General features: G+C 46.5%; 1 protein-coding gene across 1 annotated transcript; it reads right to left on the bottom strand.

The window, feature by feature from the left end:
• Nucleotides 1–9298: 9298 nt before the first annotated feature.
• Nucleotides 9299–12130, bottom strand: LOC138942479 (uncharacterized). Its single transcript, XM_070312716.1, has 4 exons — nt 11859–12130; nt 10170–11658; nt 9797–10025; nt 9299–9510 (listed from the first exon to the last, which is right to left on the bottom strand). The coding sequence occupies exons 1-4, from the start codon at nt 12128–12130 to the stop codon at nt 9299–9301; spliced, it is 2202 nt and encodes a 733-aa protein (XP_070168817.1).
• Between the last annotated feature and the right edge of the window lie 4074 nt (nt 12131–16204).

Below are 16204 nucleotides of genomic sequence, written 5' to 3'. Positions count from 1 at the left end.
TCGGGATCAGGGCTCGTGGAAAGGTGAGACACACGAAAGATTTAGATATTGTCTTTATTTGCCTCTTTCGGCAATGGTCGATTTACAATAGTGATCGCGCGGCGGCTGATGTAACGCGCTAGATATAATGCGCGTAGATTATTCGGCGCGCGATGTTCGATATATCGAACCGCTTACAATATTCGTAAAGCCGTGTTTATTTTGACGGTACGTGAAACGCGCAAGAAATTGGGCGCGGTCGGTCGGCGCGTGTACGGCAAGGCCGTGTTTATTTTGACGGCGCGCGAGACGCGCAAGAAATTGGGCGCGGTCGGTCGGCGCGTATACGGCAAGGCCGTGTTTATTTTGACGGCGCGCGGAATAGAATGAAATATTAGGCGGCAGGTATTTCGGCGCGATAATGGTAATTCGCTAGTATTATCGTGGTCGCGGGATTAATCGCGTGTTCCCAGTGGTCGGGGGATGCGAGCGGAGATCGAGTACCCTCGACCGGGCGGAGAACTCTCCGTCCCTGCTTCCGTTCGCGGAATTGAGGATAGCGTGGCGGAGTCGAGAAAACTCGACGGGGCAGCGAACTCGCAAACCCGCGGTCCGGCTAGCTGGAGCGGTCGAGTGATAGACCGTAGTCGAGGAGAGCGGCGAACACTCCGCTCTTGTTGAGACGGTCGGATTTGTGTCAGGAGTTCGGAGACTGCACGGAAGCCGAGAATGCTCGGCGGAGGCTGCGAACTCGTCAACCTCACGTTCCGTCGTTGCTACGATTTTCAGGATCGGTTCTGGTATCTCGGAGCGTACTGCTCGAGCGGAGTCAGGAATCGTTCTGGTCCCGAGATGCCGAAACGCTGTCTTCTTATACCCGAGCGTCTATCGGTAATTGCGTCGTTCGCCCCCGGGTGGGGATAACGACGCGTTGTTTTCGGCGGGTAAATTACGGTAAACGCGTCGCTTCCCCTGGGCGAAACGACGCGGAGTTTCGGCGGGTGACGCTCGGGATCTTCCGGCAGCGCTCGGCGATGCTCGGTCTTCGGCGTAACGGCGGCCGTATAACGGCCGTATGGTTGTTTATCACAACCGCGGTTTTGAGAGATTAAAAAAGGGCGCTAGGCGCCTCTGCCACTGCCCGGCAGGTGTTCGCCGGGCGGCAGACTTCCGGCTGGCTACGTGCCGGGTAACGATGGGGGATGCATCGTTACAATCGTATATATAATCGTCATCGCTCGTTTCCGGTTCTTCGTTTTCGCGCTCTCGTTCCTCCTCTCTCGCTCGTCGTTTGTGACGAATCGCCGCTCTTAGATACGCGTTTATAACGCTTAACTCGTAAGATCCTACCGGAATCGCGATAATCTCGTCATTATCGTCGAAGGAAAATTTATTATTCGCGGAATTTATATTCGGTATCGTATTATAAGTTTCGAAATTGGTTAAACCTAATTCGTTATCGTCGTCGTTTAAATCTAGAGGCGGAAAATAACTCGCCGCGAGAACGCTGCTTCGTCCGGAAAGAGTGAGAGTCAGCGACATGATCGGCGAGAGCGATCGAACTGCGCTCGATCGACCAATAACGGCCGATATTATAGTCGACGATTCCTCCAATCGACTCCTCGGAGAAATCGAAGACTCAATTGTCCGCAGATACTCTGATCGCGCGTCTGCTCGGAGCGACGATTGTACCGAATGTTCGCGTCGTGCCCGAGATAACGCGCGAGTTCGCGCGGAGGACGAAGATCGCCGAAACCGTCGTAATAAATCGCGTCGTCCCCTTTTTTCGCGTACGCCACCCAATGAATACCCGGTCCGGATGCGTCGTCTAAATTCACAATGCCTCTCTCGTCGCGGCGCGTTCGCGACGGAAGCGCGTCGCGCATAAACACACCTCTAAAATGAGGCACGCGCGAGAGTATCGCCGCGCGATATAACTGTTCGTTCATCGTTGCTCCGACGGATGGGAGGATCTCTAGCGTCTGTTTACGCGAAGTTTTTTTCTAGCTCCTCTTCTTCTCGTCGAGGACGCGCCACTCCCGCGTTTGTACGGCGCGAGATATAAACCGCGACCCTCCATCGCGCGATCGTGGCGCTGCAACTCCTCCAGCTGTCATCGCGCCGCTTTTCGATCGTTCACCGCTTTTGCGATTCCCGCCGCTCCCCCGGCCAAAGAACCGAGAGCTCCCAATAACGGTAGTAGGGGCAAAAAGCCGCCGCGTTTCGTTATCGGAAGCGTTCTTTTCCTCGTAACGATTGTTCTTCTTTTGCTCTTCTTTCTTTTGATTCTCGTTGCACCCATTCCAAGTTTCGTCTTCGATTTCATAGCCATCCATACTGCCGCCGCGGCGGCTCTCTCGCCGAGAGTCGAGTCTTTAGCCGCGATGCGCTCGCGCGCTCTTTCGGCGAGCGCGTGGTCGGCGACGTGTCGATCGGCGAGCTCGCCGCTCCGCGAGTACGCGATATCGTGCTCGCGGCAGGCCGCGTCCAGAGGATTGACGCCTCGATCGCCTCGCGCGAGTCGTTTCGCGAGACGGGTACCCGGCCCGCAAAATTGATATCCAGGTATATGTAATTCGAAAGGGAGCGCGTTTGTCGCTCTATTCAACAAGCCAGCGCCACGGCTCACACCGTACCACCGTTTCGCGAATTGTATTCGCCGCAATCTTTAACGAGCGGCGCCAGACCGTCGATGTGCGTTCGTTGCCAGGGGCGATTATAATGCTCTAGACATCGACGGTAGCGCCGCACCTCCGGATCCACTCTTATATATTCGGGCAATTTCTCCCACAATCGTTCCACGTAGCGACCGAAATGCTTTAGTAAAATTATTTTCGGAATATACCGCAATTGATCAGTGGTGAAATCGAGAATATCGTCGCCATCTATTAGTAGGATAAACATCTCGATTCACCGTGCGCGATCGGTGGCGATCTATTCGTATATAAATAAAAAGGTTTCGCCCTGCCTCGCGCGAGTGTACCGCGCACGCGCGCGGCGAGAGGTATGCGCTTCGTGCGGCAACCGATCGCGAAAAAGGTGACGAACCTCGACAATAGGATGCGACCGTCAAAAGAAGCGCGCAGACACGGTCGTCTATTACCGAGCGCTATTCGCTGCGTCATTTGCAGGTCTTCTAGTTGCGGCAAAACGAACGCGTTGATAAGTTTGTTGGAGAGTCCGCATGGCGTACACTTCGAGAACGTTTACGTTTACTCGAAGTCGTTGCAGCAGCCTAAATATCAATATTTAGAAAATTTATTAACACCGATGGAAGATATAGGTTATTTCACATTTTCTAATAACTTTGACGTTATTCCACCCAGCGAAGCTCTCCCGAATTCGATATTCGTGTTCGACGATGTAGCGTGCGACAAACAAGATACTATTACGGAGTATTTCGCTATGGGTCGACATTCGAACGTCGATTGCTTCTATCTGTGCCAAACGTACGCTAAAATACCGAAGCATTTGATTCGAGATAACGCGAATCTGTTAATTCTCTTTAAACAGGACGGCACTAATTTACGTCACGCATACAACGATCACGTGAACACGGATATGTCGTACGAGAATTTTCACGCGCTATGTCGCGCGTGTTGGCGGTATAAATATGGTTTCTTAGTGATCGACAAAGATAGCGCGCTTCGCGCCGGTAGATACAGACGAGGGTTTAACGACTTCATTGTACCGTAGAGTGTAGAGCGATCAGTCCTCGCGGATACGTCGAACTCGCCGATCGCTCTCTCCCATGAGCTAGAAGAAGTCGCAATGGTCTCGACGGATATCGGTGAACGCGAAAAGACAGCGAAAGAGATAGCTAAAATGCGCGCGTCGATTCGTAAAAAACACAGAGCATTGAAGACCGGCAAAATGGAAAACGAGATCGCGATAGAGAGTCGTTTCAAACCGATCGTCGAACCGCTGCGGCGCATCGCTGATCGCGCCGAGCGAGACGAAATTAAGCGCGAGACGATAAAACGAGACGCGATCGACACCTCGCCCTCGACGACGAGCGTCGAGGAAAAATGGAAGGACGAAGCGCTGACTCCCGTTTGGAAAAAACCTAAGACGAAACGAATACGCGCGCGACGACGATTGGACGCCGTCTCTACTCCATTAAACGAGTATTCCGTCGAGAAAGATCCATTCGCGCGAGACGAAACCGAGGAGTACGAAACGTTCGAATCCGAGAGTCTCGAATCGCCCTCGACGCTCGAAATACCCGTTAGACAAATTCCGCGAATTTCTCAAGATCGCGAGATATCGCACGGTCGACTAGGACCGTTAGGGCGAAAATATATGGGGACTCTTCTCAGCGGAGAAGCGCCGAACGAGATCGATCACGTTTACGGAGTTTACATCGGCGAGAAAAGCGCGATGCTCGGCGATAAACGATTCGACGTAGACGCGAATGATTCCATATTCATAGATGAGATTAAATATATCGGTACTCCCGGTTTGTACGAATTAATCTTTATGAAAATTCCTAATAGTCTCATATATACAGAGAAAGATAAATTAACATACAAGAATATATTGTTAATGACGAATGTTCGAAACCGAACTAATACAAATTGCCTAATAGCAATTTGGAGCTATAACGATCGCTACAATAAAGAGCGAATTAATCGCGCTCGAAATCTGGCGCCCCAGCCGCCATCTCGCGCGTCGCACGACGTGCGACAAATAGGAGCGCGCTCCAACAGCGGCGCTACGCGAATCGCGCCAGGCCCGCGGCATCGCTCGTGCCTATCAATGCGGGCCACGCAGCGGTCACCCGGGAGAGCCTAAACTACAAACAAATTGTAACAACAACGTTCAAATTTTAAAACAACAACCGGCGCGATCCTATTAGACAAACACGTAGAAACTTCGAGAACACTAAAGAGAGCGTTTGTATAAAAGCTCTCTCGGGGAACCGCCGGGCGCACTCGATCGAGATTCATCCGTGACAGTGTGTGATTATATCGTTTAAACGCTCGCAATAGAAAAGTCGCTCGCTTTTCTAACTCGTACGCTCGATTACGAAACGCGAAGTTCACGATTATCATTAAAGAGATTTCTCGTCGCTCGCGATTAATCTCGCGTTGTCAAAAACACGCCGTTTATTCCGTCGCTCGCGGAATCGTGCCGTTTATACCGCCGCTTGCGGTATTCGCGATATATCCGTCGCTCGCGGAGCCTATCGTAACGCTCCCGGTTGCTCGCCGGAGTAATCATTCGGTTAAATTTGGCATAAATCTAATCGACAAAGAACTTGTTAACTATTTATTGTGCTCAATAAATTGGCTGCCTTTTTTACAAAACACTATCGTGTCCATTTCACGCGATCCTCGCGCTCCCGGGTTCAATCGCGCACAACGAATGTTCATAGACGTGACCATGATGCTAGAAAATCTGTCTTAGGAAATAAGGAATACAAATAAAGGATACAAATACAAATTCATTATCGCTCCGCTTATTCACGGCAGCGGCGCGAAAAAAACAGGCGCGGGTCGACTATGCGTGTCACGAACAATAGAATCGATTACGTCCATTGGGACGATCCGAACGAATTAGTGGATCGTCTGCGATTGTTAGACGCTTCGCGTCGAGCCGGCAACAACGCTCACGAAAACGAGATTCTTTCGATAATCGAGGAGCTTCGCGAGACAGGAGCGATCGTATAAATCAAACCGTCGCGTCGACGACCGTCGCAGTCGTACGCGGAATTCGCGATGTCCGTGAGCAAATTTGGCTCACCTCTAAGAAACCGAGGCTACGACGCGAGAACCGGAAGACTACGTCCGGCTATCGAGTCTCTGCGAAATTACGTGCGCGATAACGCGCTATGTCTAAGCTCTTCCATCGAGTACGACGCGAGAGAGCACAAGATAAAACGCTTGGCTCAGCCTGAGGAGGACGCCGATGCGACGAGCAAAAGTTACGTCGAGGGAATCACATCGCAATTGAGAAAAGACGCGGACGAGGCGGGGCAGGGCGTCATTCTACTGTTCACGAGACTCGCTCAGCTCGATAGCGCTTTGGGTAAACGAATAGACGTCGCGGAGAGTTTCGTTTCCGAGATAAAAGCGCGCGATGACGCTCTGAGTAAACGAATAGACGCTGCGGAAAATTCCATTTCGAGAATAGAAACGAGTATTAACGCTCTAGATAAACGAATCGATATTTTGGATAAACGAATCAAGGATTTAAGCGATCGAATCGATGCCGCGAAAAATACTATATCGCTCAACGCGGCGGAGTCCTCGACGAGAAACGCAAGCGATCGTAAAATACTGTTCAATCAAGGTAAAATAATACAGGAACTAACCCAAAAATCGGCGAATTCCGCGGCGAAATCCGAGACGAAGATACGAGAATTGGAAGATTCAACATCGCGATTGAAGAGAGACGCGGACGAGCTATCGGGAAGAGTGAGGGAACTGGCGAAGATTAGCGGGAGCGGCGAGCCGCTCGAGAGAGAGATTCCACCCAACGTTATTCTCGAGAGAAAGAGAAGAGAATTATGAGCGTCGAAAAACGAAGACTAGTCGAGGAATTGCACGCGCCCGCGAGAAGAAACTTCCCGCGTCGTCGCGTTGCGGTGTGCGGGTACGACGACCTATGGCAAGCGGATGTGGTCGAGATGCGTCCTTACGCGAGACTCAACAAAGGCCACAACTACATACTCACCGTTATCGACGCGTTAAGCAAATACGCATGGGCTGTACCGCTTAAGAGCAAAAGCGCGAACGAGGTTACCCGAGCGTTATCTAAAATAGTACGAGACTCTAAGCGGTGTCCGAAAAATCTGCAGACCGATAAAGGAAAGGAATTCTACAATGCCGATGTGCGAAATTTCGCGAAGAAGCGCGGAGTGAATCATTATTCGACATACTCGGTGATGAAAGCGTCGATAGTCGAACGATTCAATCGTACACTCAAAAATTCTATGTGGAAGTACTTCACGCTAAACGGAACGTACAAGTGGATCAACGAGTTACCTCGACTCGTCGAGGAATATAACGCGCGAAAACATCGCACTATAGGTATGAGACCCGTCGACGTGACTCCAGCGATCGCCGATAAACTTTTAAATACTGTATACAGCAATATAAAGATCGCGGCTCCGGCGAAATTCAAAGTAGCCGATCCGGTACGCGTCAGCAAATTTAAGACGATCTTCGAGAAAGGCTTCATACCCAACTGGACTACAGAGATTTTTCGAATAACTAAGATACAACGGATTAATCCCGTAACGTATCTGTTGAAGGATTCGCGCGGCGAGCCGATCGCCGGGGGATTCTACGAGCATGAGTTGCTGCGCGTCGGCGATCCTGACATGTATCTCGTGGAAAAGGTGCTGCGTCGAAAGGGCGACGAGGTTTACGTGAAATGGTTAGGAATGGACGAATCGCACAATTCTTGGATAAATAAAACAGCTGTATTATGATAAAAATGTGTTTTTATTAAATAAAACTACATATATTAAATATAACTACATATATTAAATTATTATCGCGTTCCATACGAGTTCTCTCTCGCGCTCCATATAGATTCTTTCTCGCGCCGCTACGCGGCCGCCGCGTCCTGCGTTCTCTCTTTTGCGCTTTATACGGACTCTTTCTTACGTTCTATATACATTCTTCATCGCGTCGTTAAGCGAACGTCGTATCTCGCGGTAACCTTTTTTTCGCGTTGCTCGATATATAACACTTTCGAAAACATAATAAAGAGTCATGGAAATCATCGATCTGTCTAACTCGCGGCTAATCTCGACCCGATTTGTGGTAAGATTCGTTGCGTTCTCTCTCGCTTGCATGTAGCATGATATGCTCTATGCGAATGAGAGAGAACGCGAGAATTTGCCAAATCGAGTCCAGATTAGCCGAGATTTAGACTGAATGGTGGTTTCCATGATTTTTTATATCGCAAAAACACGCGCAAGTTCGTCTTTTTGACGTTATATACGAATTTTTTCTCGCGTTCTATACGAATTCTCTCTCGCGCCGCTACGCGGCCGCCGTATTCTGCGTTCTCTCTTTCAAACTTTATACGTACTCTTTCTCATTCTTTCTCGCTCTATATACATTCTCTATTACGTCACTATGATAACATCGTAACTCGCATTAACATTTTTTTCACATTACTCTATATAAAACACTTTCGAGAGCATAATAGAAAGATCGTGAAAATGTCCGATCAGTTCTATTTATAATAGATTTTAACAAAATCTATTACATATAAGACTGATCGAACATTTCCGCGATTTTTTATTAAAATCTATTATAAATAGGACTGATCGAATATTTATTTTTTTATTTATCGCATTTTCGGATATACAAATTATATTATTTATAACAACAAATTATATTATTCGCGCAAAACGCGCGTTCTTCGAGACGATTCGTAGAACTTCCACCGATGTTTCGAGTCTCGAAATTCCAAGTCAAAGAATACAAACCTGTGATGTAAAATTTATATACTTTGATGTGAAATTTAGAAACGCGTCTCTTCGCGATAATTCGTAGAATGTTAACCAACGTTTTCTCATCGCGCGTTCTTCGAGACGATTCGTAGAACGTCCACCGATGTTTCGAGTCTCGAAATTCCAAGTCAAAGAATACAAACCTGTGATGTAAAATTTATATACTTTGATGTGAAATTTAGAAACGCGTCTCTTCGCGATAATTCGTAGAATGTTAACCAACGTTTTCTCATCGCGCGTTCTTCGAGACGATTCGTAGAACGTCCACCGATGTTTCGAGTCTCGAAATTCCAAATCAAAGAATACAAGCCTGTGATATAAAACTCATATATTTTGATGTGAAATTTACAAGCGCGTTTCTTCGGTATAATTACGATAGTAATATATTATTTATAAAATATGTTTATAGTAACAATAAAGACGATTCGTAGAACGTCCATCGATGTTTCGAGTCTCGAAATTCCAAGTCAAAAAATACAAGCCTGTGATGTAAAACTTGTATATTTTGATCTAAAATTTAGAAGCGCGTCTCTTCGGTATAATTACGATGGTAATATATTATTTATAAAATATGTTTATACTAACAATAAACTACTAAAGTTTGAATATTTTAAGAAACGTTTCCGATAGCGTCGTAGATAGAATAGCGAACGCGCCTCGCAATATTACGAAACGCTCGCGAGTTCGATTCTCGCGAAACGCGCGCTCGTTATTCTCTTCTATCACGCTCGCGGAGTATTTTATTAAACGTAAATAGTATTTTCTCGATATACGTTTTTTCGCTCCTTACAGCGGTATTTTATAATGTCCCCACGGTAACGTATCCGTAGTTCCCGATATCGCTTGTCATTGTGCGGACTGAGCGCGACCTTCAACTCCGACACTGTATACATCTCGTGTAACTTGGACCTTATACAAAACTGCCCGCGTTTCATCTCCAACCCTCGTCGAAGACAGCGCGCGTAATCGTTTTCGCGATGACGCCGCTCTTAACACCCTTGATCCTTTTCGTATCGCTTCTACCGTCGACTCGCAGCGCTTACATCTTCGCTCTGAGCCTGACGAATTCAATCATAATCGCGCCAGCGTTCTCATCCTTCATCGCACCGGGTATTTTCTTATTAGCGAGAGGCATACCGTACGCGTTGTCCGTCGCGTAATCGCTCGTATCGAATCTGTCGATATCGCGCTTCATATTCTCGTACACGTCCTCGCACTCGACGCGATAAATGAGACTATCCGTATCGGTGTACATTATTTTACATTTATCTCGATACAATGGTAACATGTACTCGTAGTGAAATTCGTATAAACGAATCTTAGATATGTCGAGAATGCACATACCCACATAGATCGGTTTGTTGAACTTAACTTCGAGTTTGCGCAATTCCACGGCTACGAGATCCTCCGCGAAGACGCTTCTACTGTGAAAGTTCGGCTTCGCGATCATCGCCTCCGCGCCGTATCGCCCGTCCCATCGAGTCACGAGTCGGACATTCGAATGATTGCGCACGTTCTCCATAGTTTTGCCGAACACGGCGTTATTCATCAATTTGTATAGATTTTTCTCGAACTCGTTTTTCGCGTTAATTCGTAATCGCGTATTCAGTTCGATGTATTCGCGCAGTCAAGATTGCGCGAATCGCAATATTCTGTGTATTTTCGTAATGCGTAATCCGTGTCGAACACATTGCTGCAGATTGCGATAATATATTACGTAACGGCTCTTATCGTACAGCGTGGCGAGAAGCTTCTCGTCTCGTTTTCCGGGCGGCTTATCGCGCGTCGGGCAGAATGGCAAGTCAGCGTGAGAATCGTGAAGGTCGGACGGATACGCAAGGTCGACCTCTAGAATGTAACCGATAGGCGAGTCCGATGTCACGGACGTTAAGTCAACGCTCGTAACGTCATCGACCCATCGAAAATTTTCGTAAGGCAACGATTGACACATCGCCCATTCATACAAATTATTTATATCGAAGTACATGAGATACGACGATGGTTTCGAAGAATCGTACGACTGTAAATACTTGTTATTAGCGTGCGCGTATCTGTTGGAACATTGACTTAGCCCGCCGCGTATTCCGCGTTCCACGAACATCACCATATCGATGTCGGTTAACAATTCGAATCGCTCACCCGTATACTTTAACATAGCGTCCCATGTGTATCCCGGTAACGTGTAATAATACGTGGGATCTAAATTATAACTCCTCATACACGCGTCGCGAAAATTTTCGAAGACATCGGCCAATAGAAGAACGTCGGTCTTTAAATACAAATCGCTATAATCGCCCAACGTTTCGATGCGAAACCGCTCCCAGACTTTTATCGCGCGCGCGTAATCACTCTCGGATATCGCGTCACCGGTTAGCGAACTGTGAAGAGCCTCGCGCGGCGGTAGACGAGTCTCCAGCAATTTATCTACGTCGTCGACATACTCGTACGGAAATACGCCCTTTCGCGCGAGAAGCTCGAAATCGGCGTCGCTAAGATCGGAAAATTCCGAACGCGCAATTCTCAACTCGCTCTTGTCTAGATACGACGCCAATTTCTCGAGACTCGCGCTTAGAAATTTGAAAGAATCCACGAAACGCAATTTCAAGCGTCTCCCGAACCATCCCTCGTCCCACGCATCCTCGACGTTCTTCGTGAAAGAGATGTACGTTTCTTTCGTTATCGGCAATACTTCCACGCTGCCGGGAAAAGCGTTAGCTACATCTTTAATGATAAAATGCGCGTCGTAGCCCGATAAATTGTGAAAGAATACGGGAATTACGTAAGTATCCTTATAATTTAAATTACAATTCGAATGCGCCGGACCTCTGTACCTTCCGGTCAGATGACAGTGATCGCGCACGCGAGCGTCTCCCGATTCGAACGGTTTCTTGCATACGCTGCAGCGCGTCGCGTTTACGAATCTCTCCCACTCGTCCGATGTATGATCCGTCATAGGAGCATCGGTATCGAGAATAGTCTTCGCGCGAAGCGCTAGATCGCGCAGTTCTTTAACGAACCACAATACGCAATCCTCGCCGCGATAAGCTCTGTAGGTCGAGCTATTGAGCGCGCATCGCGCGTAATATCCGGCGCTATAGACTTCGTGATGCTGAACGATAGATGTGTTCGACGTTCTCCTCTCCTCTTTCTTCTTCTGCACGCATTCGAGATCGGCGTACACCACGAATGGAAGTCGCTCCTTTCTACTATAGTTGCGAAACTCTAACCATTTGTCGTCTTTGGTAGGAAGGACTATAGCGCACTCGTTCATCCTTCCGCAGTCCACGCTGTGAGCCGATAACTTATCGCTCGTTCGAAAATAGTGCATACATCTGCGACATAACGCACATATTTAAATCGCGCGCATTATCAACATCGCGCGACGATTCTTTTAATTCGTACTCACCGATCGCATATATGCGACTTATGTTGCCTACCGCTCAGTTGCGAGCCGACGAGTCGCGACAGATTCTTGATCCACGCGAAATGCGTCGCGTTATCTCGTCGCGTCGTATCGTCAAAATACAGCAGATTAATGTGTCTGTCCTTTTCATCGTCAGTGAGACGCAGAGGAACGACGCGGCAACCGCCTTTTCCCTCCTTTTTATCTCGAACGGTGTACACATTGATAGATATGTCGTTAATACGCTCGAATCTAGTAATTTTGTTCAAACTCATAGGAAACTTAACGCCCTCCAGATTCAGCACTGTCGTGTAATGCGGTACAAAGATTCCCGACCCGCGTTTTTTTCGGCTGGATACAGAGCGGCGACCACCGCCCATGCAAAACACGCATTGTCATTAGATTGCACGTTTATTACCGCTCTCTTCAATATGATCTCTCGCGGTAATTTGACGTGGCACCTCGCGCACATAGGATTGTATCTGTTCACGTTCACCGTTAAATTGAATATTCGCGATAACGCCCATCCGCTATCGCGCTCCTGAAATTCCTCCAACGAGGCTAGAGTAGCGTCGACCACTCGCTTCTCGTACCACTCTCGCAAGTCGGAAAGAGGTAGAAGCGGATTATTCTTCGTGACGATAGTCTTAACACCGATCTTGTCGCCCGAGACGAACTCGCCGATGAACGCGGTATTGACTTTAACACTATTATATCCATCCATAACATCGCGTATTCGATCGAGCACGGTATCTCTAGCGTCCACGAGAAATCGCCGAGGTTCGATATAATTGAAATTAATAACCGCCCCGGTTAAAACGCGTCTAGAGAAAGCCGTCTCGATCTCGGACCACGAGAATTCCTCGCGTCTCTCTACACCGCCTCCCGCGCGTTCGAAACGTCGACGCAGATCGTTTCTCGCGCCCGTCAATCGAACGATTCGAGCGATAAGAGAATTGATCGCTCCGGTCGATCTCCCCCGGCGCTCGCCTCGACACCTCTCCCGCAGAAACTCGAGACATTCGTCGCACCGTCGCGCCCACGCGCGATACGCGTCCTCCGTCGCGACGTCCCGCGCGCTATCGAGAAGATCGCGCGCCACCATCGTTTCTCGATTCGTCACTCGTCGTCTAACGAACGCCAAGATTTTTTACAAATAAACCACGTCTCTTCCTCGTCGTAATTCTCGATATAGAACAAAGCTCTCGTCTCGCAGCCGGCGCACCAATTATTCGACACGTCGAAAACCTCGTCGACGAGATCGCAAGCGGGTACCATCTCGCTATACACCGTTTTCGTCACGTGCGTCGATACGCTTTTCGCGAAACTCGAGCTACGCGCGCAATACGCGCAATATCTCTCGTCCTCCTCGAAATAATTTCCGTTCTCGAATCGACAACCGAACTTAAAAAAACAATGCACGACGTGATTCATCTCCCACGAAAATTTCCGTATCGCCGTTTCCAATTGCGATAAAGCAAATAGCTATCGGCTCCGACATTCGCGAAAGGCTCGTCGAATCGCGTCCGCTCGCCTCTCGCACGAACTCTTCCGCGAAGCCGATCTCCTCTATACAGTACAAACGGTCCTCTATATAACGTTCGCGTAGTTCCTTCTTCAAACAATTCGGTATCTCCAAATTCCGTATATCCTCGATACTTCCGATTCGAACATTCACCGCTCTTCCGGCTAATCTCGTTAAAGCACTCGGCGCGCGGTTCATCGCGCCGCGAAATATTCTCGAACGTACTAATACCTCGAGACCGTCGCGGCCTTTTATAACGGGAAAAATAGCGAGGACGCGCCCCTGATTAACTGAGCCATGGATACTCGCTCTCGGACGCGTCTCGCCACCGGACGCGCGACGTTGCCGGAAAATGGAAAAAAACTTGCCCCGAAACGCGATAAGCGCGCTCGTATCGCCGCTAACGCGCGCCTCGAGAAGAGGAGAGCGACGAGGGACGCCCCTCCGTCCGCTCGACCGCCCACCGACGATCCCCCGCCCCCTCGACGCCGGGCGCCCGCCGTCCGTTCGCGGATCGCGCGCTAGAAGCGTCGCGCGCGTCCCTAAAGAATCGCGACAGCGGATCGCGCGCTAGAAGCGGCGCGCCCTCCTAAAGAATCGCGACAGCGGATCGCGCGCTAGAAGCGGCGCGCCCCCCTAAAGAATCGCGACAGCGGATCGCGGCGCGCGCCCCTAAAGAACGAGTCGCGTCAAGGTCGAATCGGGAGGAACCGCCACCCCCCGAGCGCCATCTCTCGAGCGCTTTCGGCGACTCGTACCCACCGCTCCCCCCGGCCGCGCTTCCCCTCTCACCCTACTTATCCCCCCCATACACCCGCCCAGCCCGATCTCCATCCCTCGGGCGCCTACAAACTGCTCCGAAACTATCTCTCTCTCTTCCTCCCCAACTCTTCCTACCCTCTCTCTCACACTCACTACAAACTGAGCCAAAACCGACCATACTATCCTACTCATGGCCTTCCATTTTTCTGAATCAGGTATTAATAATTAAATGAGTCGCAACTCCTGAAGAATGCATTTTTGGACTAACGTTTATGGGAACTTTTTTCATTCTTATGACGAGCCCAATCCAATCCCTGATTTTAACTAACTATTTCAGGACCACCCTGTATATCTGAAACTGAATAAAGAATGAATCAGAATACCATTGTGTCGATGTACCTGGTATCACTTATTGCCAACGGTTAGTCATTACCTCGATACAATGACGAGTGAACGGTGAAAGAACGATATCGTATATGCAATGATAATAATTCAAATTGTTAACATGGCTTCGGAGAGTAAAGAAGGACAGATATATGTTTCCGTCTTCTTCTCACTTTTTACCGAGCTGGCAACGATGGTTGCGTTCCGATATTCACTGCCAGTACTGAAAATCTATAGTCCACGTCACGTGCACTATAGATTTTCAGTACTAACAGTGAATATTGGAACGCAGCCAAAGACGACGTTGATTGCTTGGTTTATTACATACGATAGCGTTAAATGTTTTTCTGACTCGTGAACTTTTTATTATGCATATATGTGTATATATATATATATATATATATATATATATATATATATATATATATATACATATATACAGGGTGTCCTAGACCACCCGTACACCCCTTTTCTTTCAAAAAATAAGCATTTTAGAGAAAAACGTTTTGAACAAAAATTGTATGGTTTTGAGGGGAACATAAGATGGTGTCATTGGTTTGATTTTAGATCGTTTTTAAGGAAAAGTATGTAATTATTTACAATGTATTTTTTTAAACAATTATTTGTTTTTTTTACACTAATTGATTTGTCTTATTATTTTGTACATAAAAGTATTACGGTGAGATTATCGAAAACTAAATATTTTACGAGATATTTTATTTTTTATATCAAAATATGTCAGATTAAGATATAAAATAACTCAAAAAGTACTTAATGAAAACATACTTTATTATAATGTTTTGAAAATCTCTCGAGATAAGCTATAAAAATATGCAATAAAAAATGGGGGTTTCCATTTAAAAAATTAAAGATGCCCTTGACTTGACCTTAACGATGCCATCTAAAATCAAATCAATGATACCATCTTATATTCCCCTCAAAACCATACAATTTTTGTTCAAAACGTTTTTATCTAAAATGCTTAGTTTTTGAAAGAAAAGGGGTGTACGGGTGGTCTGGGACACTCTGTATATATATGGTATATATATATATATATATGGTATATATATATATATATATATATATATATATATATATATATATATATATATACTGAGAAAAAAATATTGTTGATTCAACAACATCGATGCAGTTAAATTTTATTTTATTAATTCAATGATATAATTAATCGAATCAATACTTGATGCTTTTGTTTTACAAATTGAAATCTTTTCTTCAAAAGTATGATACTTTTGAAGAATTTAATTAAATTAATTATATATGTACTCCCTTCCAATAAATAAGTATTCACTTTAACTAAATATGAAATAAATAATTTGTTATTATGTAATTGAATAAATGCAGTCTATTAAATTAAATTTTCTGTTAGTTAAACTGCATAAATTAATTTTATAACTCTAATAACATAGTCCATTTAATACTGTCAAGACAAATGCACTATTTAGTTGATTTATTAAATAAATTATATAAGTTAACAAGATGGTACATTTGCATTAATAGTATCAAAATTTATTACGTTATTAATTAATACAAATGCATCATCTTATTAATTTATTAAATAAATTATATAAATCAACAAGATGATGCATTTGTATTGATAGTATCAATTGACTATGCTGTTAATCAACACAAAAGCATTATCTTGTTGATTTATTAA

Source organism: Polyergus mexicanus, unplaced genomic scaffold (genome assembly GCF_030449975.1).
Source record: "Polyergus mexicanus isolate NDT 795.1 unplaced genomic scaffold, iyPolMexi1.0 SCAF_22, whole genome shotgun sequence".
NCBI classification, from domain to species: domain Eukaryota; kingdom Metazoa; phylum Arthropoda; class Insecta; order Hymenoptera; family Formicidae; genus Polyergus; species Polyergus mexicanus.
This window is presented reverse-complemented; position numbering and strand designations above follow the sequence as displayed.